The following is an 18,502-nucleotide window of genomic DNA, read 5'->3' on the forward strand; positions in this document are numbered from 1 at the left end:
GTTCTATGCGCATCGTGCTTCTAAAATTCAACGTTTGCAGCCGGGAAAACAATATACAGGTGGCTGCCCCAAATCTTTATGATGTCTGTGTCGCTTTATTATCAAAATAAAATATCGACACATTCATCAAGGTCACAACCACACAACCATATTTTGGGATGCCATATCCATGCCAGAAATCAGGCTTGGGTCTAAGGTGAGGCAGCAATGCCAAGCACCACAACAGAGAGCCAAAATGCAACTGTTTAGAAATTCAAAACCTTAAGCTTTTACTTGAAAAAAAAAACAAACCAAAACAACTTCCCCTGCTGTGCTTTTGAAGACTAAGCATTTTTATTAGCTGTTTCCTATGGAATGTCTAACATCAGTGAACAGAATACTCTTTCTTATATATAGCACCTTTCATGCAATGACTGAAAAACAGTTGTTGAAATTAAATTAATGTTAAGTTCCACATTCTCTCCAAAAGAAGCCATTAGATGCTCATTTGTTGCTTTACAGTAGGATGGATGTGTTGGTGGGCTGGGGGTCTCCTTTATATTGTGCCTTTCCAAGTGACTTCCCTTTCTGCGGTGGGCAGCGCCAGTCGAGTGCCCTGTTCAGCCCTACAGAGCCGTTACTCTTCAAACATGTGTGCACTGTGCTGGCTGACAGGAGCTCACTTGGATGTCCCACACTCTCCTGGGAGCAGCAGCAGCAGTTAGGAACAAACCTGTGGCCTGTTAACTGTCTGCTCCTCCATATCCCAGTGTGAATTGCAAAGATGTCTGAAGTGACACATCAAACATTAGTAACCCGTGAACTGGCAAGGCTATCCATGCTGCTCCCATGTGGTCTGCCCGTCTTGCCATTATTGCTGTCATGCGGCAGCGAGCTGCGATTCCCATGAAACCCGAGGTCTTTGTCTGTGAACACTCTGGATGAACGTTCTACAGGTGGCTAAAACAGAGGACAGAAAAAACAGTTTAGCATTACAGAGCTGCACCCCCATGCTCAGCCACCCCAACGCTAACTCATCTTTGCAACCTTTAAAGAAACCACAGAGAACAGCACAGTCTTAGAGATGTCATTTTGTAACCATGATCATATTTCTTTTTGCTGAGGGTAGAAGTGTAAATTTAATAAAAATCTGCAGAACACGAGGGTCACATCCAGTATACACATACAATTGGCCCATCAGTATGGAATAAAACACCAATAACAGAACAATAGAGAACAGTCCGTCTCACAGCCACAGCTCCTTCTGGGTGAACACCTCACTTGAAAAGAGCAGTAAGACATCAAGTCATGCATTTTTCATTTCTAATACCTTTAAACCAATCCCTCCATTTTTCTCCAGTATTAAATAATCAATCTAAGGAGCAAAAACGTGGGTGCACTGAAACAATCAGAAAAGCGATAAAAGGTTTACAAGATGTCTTCCACACCCTGAACGTCAATCTTGAGGTTGAAATTAAGAGTTCATGCATCCATTTTGTAACCACTTACCCAGTTCAGGGTACTGTAGGCCCAGTGCCTATACTGGCAGCTTTGGGCAGAGTGTTAGTTCATCACAGGGCACACTCAGTCATATAAAGACAATCCGAGTAGAATTTGTCAGCTGGCCATAGTTCAACACTTCATTATTGCAGAGATATTGCTGGGCTCCATTTATTGTTAATCACTTTCAAACTACTCTGTGACTTTATGTTTTTATGGGTAACAATAAATCTCCCTCTGTCCCAGTATGTCATGGTGTGCCCCAGGGTTCAGTTTTGGAGCCTGTTCTGTTCAGCATCTTTATGTTAGCAAATCATAAGGAAATCGGTTTGGGTTGTCATTGTTATGCAGATGACATTCAGATGTGTATTGTTGTAAAACTCCGGTGGCACAGTGGCGCAGTCGTGGGTAGCACTGCTGCCTCGCAGTTAGGAGACCCAGGTTCGCTTCCCCGGTCCTCCCTGCGTGGAGTTTGCATGTTCTCCCCGTGTCTGCGTGGGTTTCCTCCCACAGTCCAAAGACATGCAGGTTAGGTGGATTGGCGATTCTAAATTGTCCCGTATGTGTGCGTGTGTGCGCCCTACGGTGGGCTGGCACCCTGCCCGGGGTTTGTTTCCTGCCTTGCCCCCTGTGTTGGCTGGGATTGGCTCCAGCAGACCCCCGTGACCCTGTAGTTAGGATATAGCGGGTTGGATAATGGATGGATGGATGGATTGTTGTAAAACCCACATGTATGTACTTCCACCTCTACTCACCTCAGCAGTCGTCTCCAGTCTCCAACAAATACATGGCTGCTGCATAATTTCCTTCAACTAAGTTTTTCATACACTTGAGTTTATTTTAATTGGTACTCCTTTGTCAATACAAAAAAATAATAATCATAATAATGTATCTGTTGATAGTATTCAGGTATTACCTACCACTAATGCCTATAACCTTGGAGTTATTTTTAACAGTCAGCTCACATTTGAGGCACACATTAAAAACATTTCCATGTTCCTTCTTTCATCTTCATAATCTTGCAAGACTCCGACCACGTCTGTCACAATTTCACAAAGTGCCACTGAAAGGCTTGTTTATGCCTTTATCACCTCTCGTTTAGATTATTCAAATGTGCTTCTCTTTGTTCTTCCAGCAAATTCTCAAAAAAAAGCGAATGTATGTGCAAAACTGACCTGCTTAGATTCTTCCTTGTACATCAATGAACCACCACATCATCCCTGTACTCTCACATTTATAACGACTCTCTGTTCACAAACACATTATACTTAAACTCTTATTCTTACATACAAAACAGTCCCTGGCAAAACCCCTCATTTAATCTGTGACCACGTCAGTCCATATGAGTGCTTATAGCGGAACTGTGTGTGGTGCAGTGGTTAAGGCTTTGGACCTCAAACCCTAAGGATGGTGCTTCAGATTCCACCACTGACACTGTGTGACCCTCAGCAAGTTACTTTACCCGCCTGTGCTCCAACTGGAAAAAGAAAAGAAATGCAACCAATTGTATCTCAGATGTTGTAAGTCGCTTTAGATAAAGGCATCAGCCAAATAAATAAATGGAAATGGAACTGAATTACTGGTGGAACTCTTTTTACAGTAACACTCGATTAAAGATCTTGAGGTGGCGGTGTAGTCCCTCATGATATTTCAAATTCAGGATGCGCCCACAATCAATTGAAGATTCACAAAAAGGTGCCAGTATGGTGAAACTTTGATTGTCCCTGTACATTGACAACAGATCTACATAAGAGCACGGTGTCCCTGTGAAGCTTCAAGCGCTGGGATACATCAACACTGTGGTGAGGGGTCTCCGTGAAGACTCGCTAATGGGTGCTGGTTATCACTGATATGCTAAGCAAAGGTGCCAGTACTCCACGTAGAAACTGGAAGAGGTGAGCAGCAGTCCACTTCAAGCACTGGTCCCTAAGCTCCCTTGTGCGCTCTCCATTCTGCTGGCTCTTTCACCCTGCAGCAGCCAAGCTTCAACCTTCGATCTGTTAGGAGTGAGCTTTTGTCTTGTTGTGCCCATGGACTGCCCTGCCAGTAGGTATCAGAAATGCCCAGCTGCTTGACTGATTTAAGAAATGACTGAAGACACTTTTAACAACTTTTAGGATTGCTTTTTATTTTACGTGGATTTTATTTGTATTGTCTATGTTTTATTCTGTTTTAATATTCTGCTTTGTTTATACATTTTACTGTTTATTACATATTGTCTTTTCATTTTGTTATTTACTGCTTAGCTTATACTTTTTATTGTACTTTTTTGTTATGCCTTGTAGAGCTTTGGGTTAAGAAAAGTACATTATAAATTAAATTTGTATTCATCCATCCATCCATTTTCAACCCACTGAGTCATTTCTAATATTTGTAATTGTATCTACCTGTGAACTCATCAAAGTGCTGTGTGCCTGCACTTATTGAAGAGCAGTATATAAAGATAAGCAGCACTGCATCAAAAACTAAAGGCAGAAAATAATTAACAGATCAACAGTTAACATCTAAACAAAGACCATCTGCCAGTTTCTTTCTGCTCCTTCAGGCTGTTGTTGTTAATATCTATCTATCTATCTATCTATCTATCTATCTATCTATCTATCTATCTATCATATAGGGCCTTTCACATCTATCTATCTATCATATAGGGCCTTTCACATCTATCTATCTATCTATCTATCTATCTATCTATTATATAGTGCCTTTCATATCTATCTATCTATTATATAGTGCCTTTCACATCTATCTATCTATCTATCATATAGTGCCTTTCACATCTATCTATCTATCTATCTATCTATCTATCTATCATATAGTGCCTTTCACATCTATCTATCTATCATATAGGGCCTTTCACATCTATCTATCTATCTATCTATCTATCTATCTATCTATCTATCTATCATATAGTGCCTTTCACATCTATCTATCTATCTATCTATCTATCTATCTATCTATCTATCATATAGTGCCTTTCACATCTATCTATCATATAGTGCCTTTCACATCTATCTATCTATCTATCTATCTATCTATCATATAGTGCCTTTCACATCTATCTATCTATCTATCTATCTATCATATAGTGCCTTTCACATCTATCTATCATATAGTGCCTTTCACATCTATCTATCTATCTATCTATCTATCTATCATATAGGGCCTTTCACATCTATCTATCTATCATATAGGGCCTTTCACATCTATCTATCTATCTATCTATCTATCTATCTATCTATCTATCTATCTATTATATAGTGCCTTTCATATCTATCTATCTATTATATAGTGCCTTTCACATCTATCTATCTATCTATCATATAGTGCCTTTCACATCTATCTATCTATCTATCTATCTATCATATAGTGCCTTTCACATCTATCTATCTATCATATAGGGCCTTTCACATCTATCTATCTATCTATCTATCTATCTATCATATAGTGCCTTTCACATCTATCTATCTATCTATCTATCTATCTATCTATCTATCATATAGTGCCTTTCACATCTATCTATCATATAGTGCCTTTCACATCTATCTATCTATCTATCTATCTATCTATCTATCTATCATATAGTGCCTTTCACATCTATCTATCTATCTATCTATCTATCTATCTATCTATCTATCTATCTATCTATCTATCTATCTATCTATCTATCTATCTATCATCTATTTATCTATCTATCTATCTATCTATCATATAGTGCCTTTCACATCTATCTATCTATCTATCTATCATATAGTGCCTTTCACATCTATCTATCTATCATATAGTGCCTTTCACATCTATCTATCTATCTATCTATCTATCTATCTATCTATCTATCTATCTATCATATAGTGCCTTTCACATCTATCTATCTATCTATCTATCATATAGGGCCTTTCACATCTATCTATCTATCTATCATATAGGGCCTTTCACATCTATCTATCTATCTAACTATCTATCATATAGTGCCTTTCACATCTATCTATCTATCATATAGGGCCTTTCACATCTATCTATCTATCATATAGGGCCTTTCACATCTATCTATCTATCTATCTATCTATCTATCTATCTATCTATCTATCTATTATATAGTGCCTTTCATATCTATCTATCTATTATATAGTGCCTTTCACATCTATCTATCTATCTATCATATAGTGCCTTTCACATCTATCTATCTATCTATCTATCTATCATATAGTGCCTTTCACATCTATCTATCTATCATATAGGGCCTTTCACATCTATCTATCTATCTATCTATCTATCTATCTATCTATCTATCTATCTATCTATCTATCTATCTATCATATAGTGCCTTTCACATCTATCTATCTATCTATCTATCTATCTATCTATCATATAGTGCCTTTCACATCTATCTATCATATAGTGCCTTTCACATCTATCTATCTATCTATCTATCTATCTATCTATCATATAGTGCCTTTCACATCTATCTATCTATCTATCTATCTATCTATCTATCATATAGTGCCTTTCACATCTATCTATCATATAGTGCCTTTCACATCTATCTATCTATCTATCTATCTATCTATCATATAGGGCCTTTCACATCTATCTATCTATCATATAGGGCCTTTCACATCTATCTATCTATCTATCTATCTATCTATCTATCTATCTATCTATCTATTATATAGTGCCTTTCATATCTATCTATCTATTATATAGTGCCTTTCACATCTATCTATCTATCTATCATATAGTGCCTTTCACATCTATCTATCTATCTATCTATCATATAGTGCCTTTCACATCTATCTATCTATCATATAGGGCCTTTCACATCTATCTATCTATCTATCTATCTATCTATCTATCTATCTATCTATCTATCTATCTATCTATCATATAGTGCCTTTCACATCTATCTATCTATCTATCTATCTATCTATCATATAGTGCCTTTCACATCTATCTATCATATAGTGCCTTTCACATCTATCTATCTATCTATCTATCTATCTATCTATCTATCTATCTATCATATAGTGCCTTTCACATCTATCTATCTATCTATCTATCTATCTATCTATCTATCTATCTATCTATCATCTATTTATCTATCTATCTATCTATCATATAGTGCCTTTCACATCTATCTATCTATCTATCTATCATATAGTGCCTTTCACATCTATCTATCTATCTATCATATAGTGCCTTTCACATCTATCTATCTATCTATCTATCTATCTATCTATCTATCTATCTATCTATCTATCATATAGTGCCTTTCACATCTATCTATCTATCTATCTATCATATAGGGCCTTTCACATCTATCTATCTATCTATCATATAGGGCCTTTCACATCTATCTATCTATCTAACTATCTATCATATAGTGCCTTTCACATCTATCTATCTATCTATCTATCTATCTATCTATCTATCTATCTATCATATAGTGCCTTTCACATCTATCTATCTATCTATCTATCTATCTATCTATCTATCTATCTATCATATAGTGCCTTTCACATCTATCTATCTATCATATAGTGCCTTTCACATCTATCTATCTATCTATCTATCTATCTATCTATCTATCTATCTATCTATCTATCTATCATATAGTGCCTTTTACATCTATCTATCTATCTATCAATCATATAGTGTCTTTCACATCTATCTATCTATCTATCTATCATATAGTGCCTTTCACATCTATCTATCTATCTATCTATCTATCATATAGTGCCTTTTACATCTATCTATCTATCTATCTATCATATAGTGTCTTTCACATCTATCTATCTATCTATCTATCATATAGTGTCTTTCACATCTATCTATCTATCTATCTATCTATCATATAGGGCCTTTCACATCTATCTATCTATCATATAGTGCCTTTGACATCTATCTATCTATCTATCTATCTATCTATCATATAGTGCCTTTGACATCTATCTATCTATCTATCTATCTATCTATCTATCTATCTATCATATAGTGCCTTTCACATCTATCTATCTATCTATCTATCTATTATACAGTGCCTTTCACATCTATCTATCTATCTATCTATCTATCTATCTATCTATCTATCTATCTATCTATCTATCTATCTATCTATCTATCTATCTATCTATCTATCTATCTATCTATCTATCTATCTATCTCTCCCTCCCTCCCCTCTCTGGAGATGCCAGCAGTTGCCTTTAAAGCTCCAGCTCAGTGATGCCGGTGCTTTTTAACTCTGCACTACAGGATTTAAAGTGCACCTCAGTGTGTTCTTCTCCGATTTCAAATAAAATGATATAACAATTTAAAATAAGGAAACCATAAACTCATTAATCATACAAGGAGAAGAACGCAGGTTAAATAAAGGAGTAACACAAACTGTCCTCTGCACTGGCCTGACTGTGTAGGACTGACCCTTATCACCTCCACTCTGAACCTCCTTAAAATGGCTTTCATCCCAACTGAGCTGCTGCCTCGGCTCCATGAGCTCACTCACACAGAGCTGCTCGTTATATTGGATTTTGGGTTATTCTCTAACGCATATAGCAGTGGGCCTCATCGTAGAAGGCGCGGTATAAAATAAAGATTGAGTGATTCATAGCACCTTCCAGTAGGCCTGAGCCCTGTTTCATGTGTAAATGACTATGCACCTCATTAAACTGCCTTCTAATGTCACCTGCTAGTGCAGACCCAGAATGCAGAGTGTCACTGTTCTACCTAAATTGGGAAAAGATTGGAACAAATATAGTGCCAACCTCTCCATAAAAATGAATCAACCCAGTATATAGTAATGGGGACTGGAGCCTATCTCAGTGGTATTGGACACGAGGTAGGAAACAGTGCCGTAGGTATGCCAGTACACTCACACAGGGACAATTTAGTGAATAATTGACGCAGCATGTACATCTTTGAAATGTGGGAGGAATACAATACAATACAATTTATTTTTGTAGGAATCTTAGAGTACCTACAGATGAACCCCTACAGACATATGGACAACAAGTAATTTGCTGGGATTCAAACGAAGTCTCCTAGAGCCATGAGGCAGCAGAGTCTGGTGGGCAGAGGGGCAGCTTAAAGGCTAGAGAAAACCAGCAATGGTAAAAATGAGTTGAAAAGCCCATATCAGCAGTGTTTCATGTTGCTCTGAGCTACTAAATCTACATCCAGACTGCAGGCAGAAGGGAGTCAAATCCAAATTTTGGAGTTTGTTTGACTGTTCAAATTAATTTTGCAAGTGATTGCAATGTAATATATCTGTGTACTGATATCCATCCTGAATTGGCAAAATTAATTTATCAGACAGATGCTTCCTCATAGACAACCATGAATATCAGGTACATGCAGACATCTTGAAATTTATCAGCTCATAATGACAAGTGCTCAAAGATGCTTTGAGTGGAATCAGCACTGCCGGATCTGAATAGTGAATCCTGCGGATACAAGAGAGGAGCCACTCAGCGAGACTGTCTCGGAAAAATAAGCACATTTCAGAAAACACAAAGCAATTGGGCTGAACTGGCAGACTTTCTTTCACTTTTGCAATTCACTTTTCTCTAAAAAGATTGAATCTTTGTAACACGAGTCAAAAACTAATGACTGTTTAACAGAAGTCTAAAAAAAGTAATGGGAAGAGTAGCTTTTTATTTAATTTGCCAACCTAACAGGAAGATTACAGTGATGGTGACAATATAATTATAACATTACTATGCAGCTTCATAAGCATTTAAATTAAATTAAGATCCCTAAAATAAAACGACTAGCCTCATATAGTCAAGAAATGCAATGAAATTAAAGTATAATGGTTATTTTAAACATTTACCCATAATTCCTGCTCTGTGTATCCTAGTCTACATATGCAAAACAGGCAGCATTATCATCCAATCAATGCACAACATCAAGGTTTTTCCCACAAGTGAATGACTATGGAGAACTTTTCTAGCATGCCAGGAGCAAATGCGAAGAGCGGAATCAATCGAATCATAGGATGTGATAACCGCGAAAAAGTTTATTTATGGAGTTTTAATGCAATTTTCAATGCCAGCTCATCTGAGAGATGCTTATGCTTTAGTAAAATCAATCTTCAGCAATGTTGTCAAAGGCTACAGTTGCAGTCCTGTTGCTGTGTTGATTAGTTCATTTTTGTTTTGCTGGGTTTATGTCTCCTATCCTACGTTCATTTAAGAATTATTATTATTGTTGTAATTTTTTACAATATGCTGTAGCCAATAATTTTTCTCATCCCCAATGTTTATGACAAGTCAGTGCACATGACAGTGCTAATAGCTGTGCCATCACGCTACTCCTTCCCTTTCAGACATTAAGAGTTCATTTCATTTCTAGGGCATTCAGTGTACATGTGGGCGTTTGCAACTCGCAGCAGCCCCCCATTATGAACCTTCAGAAGTGAGTCCCTTCTTTAAAAATCGCTTGGGAGCCCTCTACCATTCAGGTGTCCTGTCATGTTAGTGACACACACAAAGCTGCATCTCACTGGCTGCTTAGGTGTAAAAATGGAGTGATCTGAGCTACCTAGCTATCTTCATGTTCATTCTCTTTTATGTTGTAAGACAGTCCTGTGAATGGAGGGCCCGTTCAGAGCACTGAAGCTCTGAAGGCTCTCATGATCACACAGCAGTGGATCATCAGCTTCAAACAATGCATGGTGGCCTTTTTAAAATCTCTGCATCAAAGGTAAACCAGCTGTGATTGATGTGGTATAAACTTAAATGAAAGTCAATTAATGCAATTCCAGCACCAGCCTAAGCGATTCTATTTGCCAGTGGCACAATCCACATCTTCATGCTAGTAAATCATCTTGATGGAAACCGCCGTTGATGTCATGTGATTGATGCACAAAGACGGCAGAGCTGGTCTGGTTTTGATTGCTGAATTACTCCAGCGCCAGGGAGGAAGAGCTCCAAAATATAATTGCTGGAAGAGAGCAAAAGAGGATTTAACACTAACCCAAAAAGACCGTCTTTGCAGGACCGCCAGATGTCTATCTCTGAGGCGAGGAGTTAAAGCAGCGAGTGGAGTGGATTCAGCAGGAGGCTCAAGTAGCCTGCAGTGCAGCAAACCTCCAACTCTGTCTCTCTTCACGGCTTTGAAATGAATTTTAACAAGTGTGCAGTTTCTTTTGGATCAGACTGAGAGTCTTTACGGAGGGTGCAGGGGGACCCAGGCCTTCACTCTGCCAGCATTTTAATATGCAACTGGCATGTGTTTCCAAATATGGAACCTAATTATATAATTCTAATTCTAAAATGAAACCCACTACTTGTTCCCTAGATCCAGTGCCAACAAAAGTAGTAAAAAGTGCAATGGATGTTCTTGCAGCGCCTATTCTAAACATTATCAATAGTTTATTATTGTATGGCACAGTACCTGATACACTAAAAGTGTCAGTCATTAAACCATTACTTAAAAAGTCAGACCTTGACCCACACATACTAAATAATTAGAGGCCTATTTCAAATTTACCCTTTCTTTCTAAAATACTAGAAAAACGCCAGTCAGCTTCAGTCACACCTTACGCATTACAATTTATTTGAGAAATTCCAGTCTGGTTTTCGCACTGGTCATAGTACAGAAACAGCACTAACGCGGGTTGTAAATGACATTCTGATATCCTCTGATGAAGGACACTCCACTGTAATTATGTTGTTGGACTTAAGTGCAGCATTTGACACCATCGACCATTCTATTTTACAGCACAGGCTAGAAAATGATGTTGGGCTTACAGGCACCGTGCTCGCTTGGTTTAGTTCTTATTTATCAAATCGATTCCAATATGTACAGAAATGTGCTGACAGTACTCCATCATTATACACAGAAGTTCAATAAGGTATCCCGCAGGGCTCAGTACTGGGACCTTTACTGTTTTCACTTTACATGCTTCCACTGGGATCTATCATTAGGAAACATAATGTTAATTTTCACTCATACGCAGATGACACCCAGTTATACCTTTCATTTAAATCAGATGAAGTTTCTCCAATGTTGTCTTTAATTAATTGTGTTAGTGAATTAAAGGAGTGGATGGATGAGAACTACTTGTCTTTAAACATCGATAAAACAGAGATGTTAATTGTTGGAGGGAATGATGCTGATCATAACAATATTTTGTCATCATTTAACTCAGTTGGAATCCCCATTAATTTTACTGAATCAGCCCGCAATCTCTGAGTTATCTTTGACTCTAGCATGTCATTTAAAGCGCATATTACAAAGTTGCCCAAATCATGTCTCTTCCATCTTACAAATGTTGGGAAATTAAGGCACTTTCTAAATAAACAGGATTCTGAGAAATTAATTCATGCATTTATTTCTAGTAGGATTGACTACTGCAATGCGGTGTTCACTGGATGTTCAAACTGTTCTTTATACAGCCTCCAGTTCATCTAAACTGCAGCTGCAAGAATTATTACAAGAACAACAAAATACGAACACATAACTCCAGTTCCTAAATCCTTACACTGGCTCCCAGTTAAGTTTAGGGCAGATTTCAAAATCCTCCTTTTAACATATAAAGCATTAAATGGCCAAGGTCCGGCTTACTTGTCTGAACTTATTATGACTTACAAACCAAAGCACACATTAAGATCTCAAGATGCCGGTCTGCTTATGATTCCAAGGATTAGTACAATAACAGTGGGAGGTCGAGATTTTAGTTACAGGGCCCCTAAACTGTGGAATGGTCTGCCTGCTACTATAAGAGATGTCCCATAGGTCTCAGCTTTTAAATCCCGGCTTAAGACTCACTACTTCAGTTTAGTATACCCTGACTAGAGCTGCTGATTAACGGTACAGATTGCATCTCTGTTGTTAGTCATTAGCACTAAAACATAAGTAACATGACAGTTATAATTTGATACTAACCCTCGCCTATTCTGTTTCTCTTCTCGGTACTCAAATGTGGCACTTGGTGCCACGGCCCACCTACCAAGTTGTTTTGCCTGCCTAAGGTAAAGTCATCCCTGATGGAGGATCGCAGGAATCGTGGGGTAGAGGGGTCCTTTCATCGGATTGGCTGGCCCAGTGCAGTTTCAGCTGTGGAATGGCCAAATGAGGGAGGCAGCTTGATGGCTGAGGTCTCCAGGACTCTAAACAAATCTAAATCATATTTAGTGATATCGTCTACTGTTAAATTCTGCTCCGTACTTGTAAAATTTTAATTTTATACTGTACTAGCAAAATACCCGCGCTTCGCAGCGGAGAAGTAGTGTGTTAAAGAGGTTATATAAACATATATATACATATACATATATACACATATATACATATCTACATATACACATATCTACATATACATATCTACATATACATATATATACATATATATATACATATACACATCCATATATATATATACATATATATATATACACACACATATCAACATATATATATACACATAGATATACACACATACATACACACACACACATACACATATATACATGTACACATAGTGCGTTGTAACACGGGCTGTGATTGTTACATGGGAGGGAGACGACAAATCACAGCTTCCCGCTTTCTAAACGGGCCTGTGATTGGTGCTTTGACGGATGCCCAGATCCCACAGTATCTCCCCTTAGGAGAGGTGTTAGGCAAGTGTAATTGAATAGCGGTGCTGCAAGTTTAGCTTTACACCTGTTTTTAAGGCTTATTGATTGAAAGGGGCTTTCATGAAAAAAGTTAGGGCTTTGCTACAGGATACACCCTCCACAAGTTAAGTAAAAATAAAGGTATATATTTCTGTTTTATTTAAACCTTTTAAGTTTGTATGCGGGCGGTATGGTGGCGCAGTGAAAGGTGCCATTTAGGAGACCCGGGTTCGCTTCCCTGCGTGGAGTTTGAATGTTCTCCCCATGTCTGTCTGGGTTTCCTCCGGGTACTCCGGTTTCCTCCCACAGTCCAAAGACATGCAGGTTAGGTGCACTGGTGATTCTAAATTGTCCGTGGTGTGTGGGTGTGTGTGGGTGTGTGCGCCATGAGGTGGGCTGGCACCTTGCCCAGGGTTTGTTTCCTGCCTTGTGCCCTGTGTTGGCAGGGATTGGCTCCTGTATTTAGGATATAGCGGGTTGGATAATGGATGGATGGACATTTGTATGCATAGCCCCATTTGCCCGTTTTCATTTTTTTTCTTTCTTCAGTAATATTTCAGCAAACCCGGAGCTTTTCAGTTCAAATCCTGGTACTGACACCACTGTGTGACCCTGAGGAAGTCACTTCACCTGCATGTGCTGCAAAAAACAAAAGTAATGTAACAAATTGTACCTCAGATGTTGCAAGTTGCTGGAATAAAGGCATAAGTCAAATAGATAAATATGTATTATACACATAGGAACTATTCATTTATTTTCAGTTAAGTCATCTGCAGCAAACCTTTAGAAATGATGGTTTCTCCTTTTTAGATAGTGCAAACTGTTTCTTCTTCATTGAGGTTTTCTCTTGGAGAGCTTTTTTCATTTCATTGAAAATTAAAGCAGCAGCTGCCAAAATATGTAGCTTTCTTACTAATTTTTCAACATTGTGTAAAATAACTTTATTAAGTAACATAAAAGGTTTAAATACTGGTTATCCTTTTACACTAAAATATTACTAAAGAGATACAAAAAAAGTAAAATGCATATGTTCTTTTTCTTTAAGGAGATTAAATATTACTGAAGAAAGAAAAAAAAAAACTAAAACAGTCAAATGGGGCTATGCATACGAACTTAAAAGGTTTTCAATAAAACAGAAATATATACCTTTATTTTTACTTCCTTAACTTGTGGAGGGTGTATCCTGTAGCAAAGCCCTAACTTTTTTCGTGAAAGCCCGTTTCAGTCAATAAGTCTTAAAAAAAGGTGTAAAGATATTGACAATAAGCTACGCAAACCCACCAAGAAATGCAATCGTTTAAATCAAGGCGCGAGTCGAAAAACACCATCCCATACTATTAGTTAACGATTAACACATTTCTATATGTATTGTAAGCATACAATACAACTGATAATATGTTGCGCTTATTTATCTGGTGTACCGACATTTTTGCGCGTTTAACGGCTGAAATGTAACGTGGTTTGTGCCCTTCAGAATGAAAACAGTTTGCATTTACCTTTTTAATAAAAGGCGAGCTTTTAAGCCTGAGAAATCACCCCGTAAATGCACACGTTTAATTGCACATGTGTTAATATGTATGCTTACTCAGTATTAAAAGACACTCAACAATTAACGTCATTTACCTTCGTTCCCGCGTTTGAGTTGTGCTGTAAATCTCTTCCTTGTTTTCAGTTCACGTGATTACGTAGGAGGCGTGATGACGCGATACGTGACTCCGCCTCCTCCATTAGAGTATATGGACAAAAAAGAGGTTCCAGTTATGACCATTATGCGTACAATTTCGAAATGAAACCTGCCTAACTTTTTTAAGTAAGCTGTAAGGAATGAGCCTGCCAAATTTCAGCCTTCCACCTACACGGGAAGTTGGACAATTAGTGATGAGTGAGTGAGTCAGTCAGTCAGTCAGTGAGTCAGTGAGGGCTTTGCCTTTTATTAGTATAGACTGAAGATTTGTTCTTTGTACTGTATTGTATTGTATTGACCCCCTTCTTTTTGAAACCCACTGCACGACCAACCTACCTGGAAAGGGGTCTCTTTTTGAACTGCCTTTCCCAAGGTTTCTTCCATTTTTTCCCTACAAGGGTTTTTTTGGGAGTTTTTCCTTGTCTTCTTAGAGAGTCAAGGCTGGGGGGCTGTCAAGAGGCAGGGCCTGTTAAAGCCCGTTGCGGCACTTCTTGTGTGATTTTGGGCTATACAAAAATAAACTGTATTGTATTGTATTGTGTAATTAAACATCCAATGTACACTCGCCATATCCAGGCAGGGAACCACCCCCCGTCCTGCAGCGTGTTCTGCCTTTCACGCTAACCCACACACCAAATTAGTAGACACCGGTTAGTCTGGAAAGTGCTATGCATCTGCACACAAAAGCCTTTTATCACTTTTTAACTTCATGTAGCATAGTGCGTATCAGGCACAGCTTTAAAAATACTTCATATACAATACTGAAATGATTCTCCATCTTAGAAACATTCCAAAAAGAAGGTGGATTTAGAAGTGTTACCTTGCTTATTTGTTTCAAGCAGAACAAGTAGAGCACTCCGATCACTCATGGTCTACTCGACTTACATGTAATTAGTATGACTGTGTGATGCCAGTGCTCAAGGCTCTTCACTGATGTCCAGGTAAATTCAAAACCATAAATAGTTATTTAAACTTCACCCCATTCAACTTACTTACTGACTCTTAAACACTGGGACGACTTTGGAAGTCAAATCTTTGGTGCAGCCTTACTTACAGTGGGCCCCTAAATCTTGGGGTGATTTGATAGTAGATACCATGGATGGAATATCCCATTACTTATAATACCTACACCAGGGGTCCTCAATTACAGTCCTGGAGGGCCGCAGTGGCTGCAGGTTTTTGCTCCATCCCAATTGCTTAATAAGAAGCACTTATTGCTCAAGTAACACTTCTGCTTCACTTTAGTTGTCTCGCTCGTTAAGATTTTGAGCCCTTATTGCTTATTTTAGTCTTAAGCAGCTGCATTCTGTTTTTAATGGCTCCTAATTAACAATGACATGCAAATGACAGAAGAGACCAGCAGTTCTCCTTTTAGCTTGTTACCATTTTCACCGCTGTGTTTTTATTGTGCACTATTGGGTTTAATCAAATACTTGGAAGGAAAGTGAAGAGAAAAAAGTGAAGGACTGAGAATTACTCCTCCATTTTAGCCTTCAAATCATTTGGATGACATCCTTACAAAGGGGAAGAAAATCCAGGATATGAGAATGAGCTGACGTGGCAGAGTTAATGCACTAACAAACCACGAAATTAAATTATTGGCAAGAATTGCTTTCTAATTAAGCAACCGGGTTAGAACAAACACCTGTAGCCACTGCGGTCCTCCAGGACAGCGATTGAGGACCCCTGACCTACACCAACTCTCCTTACTGTTAATACTGTACCAAGTATTGCTAATCCATTCACTTTTGATTTTCTTCTCACTCTCCTGGTTGCACTGGTGCCATATCTACTTCTGGTCAAGCAAACATCTCCCGGCTATAGGCAAAACTAGATGTTCCCCTACTAAAGCCCCTAGGATAGCTGTCTCAAGATCCCTGCTAATCAACTTGAACAATGGCCAGCAGCTTTTATTATTTCCAAATGGCTTTAAATTTTTTGTGTTTAATCAAATTTTAACAAAAAATTCAAATATTCATTTACTCCGTGGTCCATAGACCCTCAAAGACAGAGGTTCATGATTAGGGCCCTCATGATCACTCAAATTTGGGACAAAGGGCTCTATCTGGGCTCTCTCCATGTACGTTATAGCCAAATTAGCGACAATTTAAAATGTACTGAGCATGGGTGAGGAATTCTGAAAACGTGATGGGCCCCGGGACATGTGCCCCCTTGTGCCCAATGCACCACCAGGCCCTGACTATGATGCTGTGTTCATGTGGTATTGAACTATTTAGAGCTCCTAGTTGTGACATTTCACCCAGTGGTGTAGCTTTGGCAGGGGGCAAGGAGGGACATCTGTCCCTGGGCGCAGCATCCAGGGGGCGCCAAATTGATGTTCCCCATTGCATTTTGGCAAACGGGGGGTTGGGGGGGCGCAAAATCTTCAGTTGTCCCCGGGCACTGAAAACCCTAGCTACGCCTCTGATTTCACCCTCCCAGTTCAGTGTGTTTAGCTCCCAGTTGATTTATTACTTGGTTTGCAGAAAAGAAAAACAAAGATAAACTGCATTTTTTTGGAAATAACAAGCAAAATAAATCACTTTGCTCCAAATGTATTTCAACCAAAAAAATTATATTTCTGGATAATCATGTTACACTTTTTATTCTATACATTTGACTAAGGTGAAAGGTCGGCATCACATCATAACTCAGTAGCTTTGTTTTCCTCGATTTGCCTCACTTCAAGTTTGTAGGGCGTTCGTGTGGAATTTCCGACGTGGAAACTCTCATTCACCGTCTCTCCAACATCATAACTGCATTCTAATTTTTGGAGCAACTCAGTTGTTAAGCCATGAGCTTACAATCCTAGCTAGCTATTCACAAAATATTGTTGAAGCTACAGATTTATTAAAAGAAATTTTTATGAAGATGGTGTGAGGCTTACCAGTACCCACTCTTGGATATAATTTTAATTTCAACTTCCAGCTATCCTTTATTTATTTATTTATTTATTTATTTTGACTCCCATACCTTTGATGTTTCTACTTCCTGTTCTTGACGGACTTCTTCCTAAAACTGTACCAACATCTGTCCATTCCTAAATGGACCTCTGCTTTCTCCAAAGCTAAATATGATGGAGTTTAAGCTGACAGTGTCGCAGTGGCTATTCCAATTGTGTCACAACATCTCGCAGCAGCTGTGCTAGGCAAGCAAGCAAGGAAGGAAGGAAGCTGCTCCTGGTGCTCCTTTTTATGGTAGGCCCCTCAGTCATTGAAAAGGGAGTGTGTGACATGACCTATAAGTCCTGGCTTGTGCTATTCTCATCTATCCATGATTTTTTAAGTGCAATTTTCGGTGTCTTTCTTATCTCTGAATTCTGGCTTTCTTTTAGTTTAAGGATTTCTGATTCTTGTCCTACATTTCTGGCTTAGACAAATGATCAGTTTGTCTTTTTGGTATTCACCTCTGCTCATATTTGTTTGACCTTGTTTTCATTTCCTAATTACTTCATTAAAAGGTTTTTCACTGTCTCTTGCTGAGACACAAAAACCACTATGGTGGCAACCAACAGCCATGGCCAAACATGTCAAAGGAAAGCCTACAAAAAGGAGCTTTTTGTTGAGAAGACCTCAGCCAGGTGGAGAACCATTTGGAGCAGAGACAGAAATGTGTCGAGTAAGAAAATGTAGCAATAGACTGCACCTCAGGGTACCTGCCAATCCACTGACCGTGTCCATGTATTTGAGGGTCTGTTACGGTATCTTTTCTGTGTCTTATACAGAACATC

At 38.5% G+C, this 18,502-nt stretch overlaps 1 protein-coding gene across 2 annotated transcripts in view; it reads right to left on the reverse strand.

Annotated features, from left to right (window-relative positions):
* Nucleotides 1–557: 557 nt before the first annotated feature.
* The window catches only part of LOC127529032 (kazrin-like), a 40,086-nt gene continuing 22,141 nt past the window's right edge, over nucleotides 558–18,502 (reverse strand). For both annotated transcript variants that reach the window (XM_051931320.1, XM_051931319.1), the window contains one exon: nucleotides 558–939. In XM_051931320.1, coding sequence (XP_051787280.1) covers nucleotides 781–939 — 159 coding nt within the window. In that variant the 3' untranslated portion in view covers nucleotides 558–780. The remainder of the gene's footprint in view (nucleotides 940–18,502) is intronic.

The sequence above is a fragment of the Erpetoichthys calabaricus genome, chromosome 8 (assembly GCF_900747795.2).
Source record: "Erpetoichthys calabaricus chromosome 8, fErpCal1.3, whole genome shotgun sequence".
In the NCBI taxonomy this organism is placed as follows: Eukaryota; Metazoa; Chordata; class Cladistia; order Polypteriformes; family Polypteridae; genus Erpetoichthys; species Erpetoichthys calabaricus.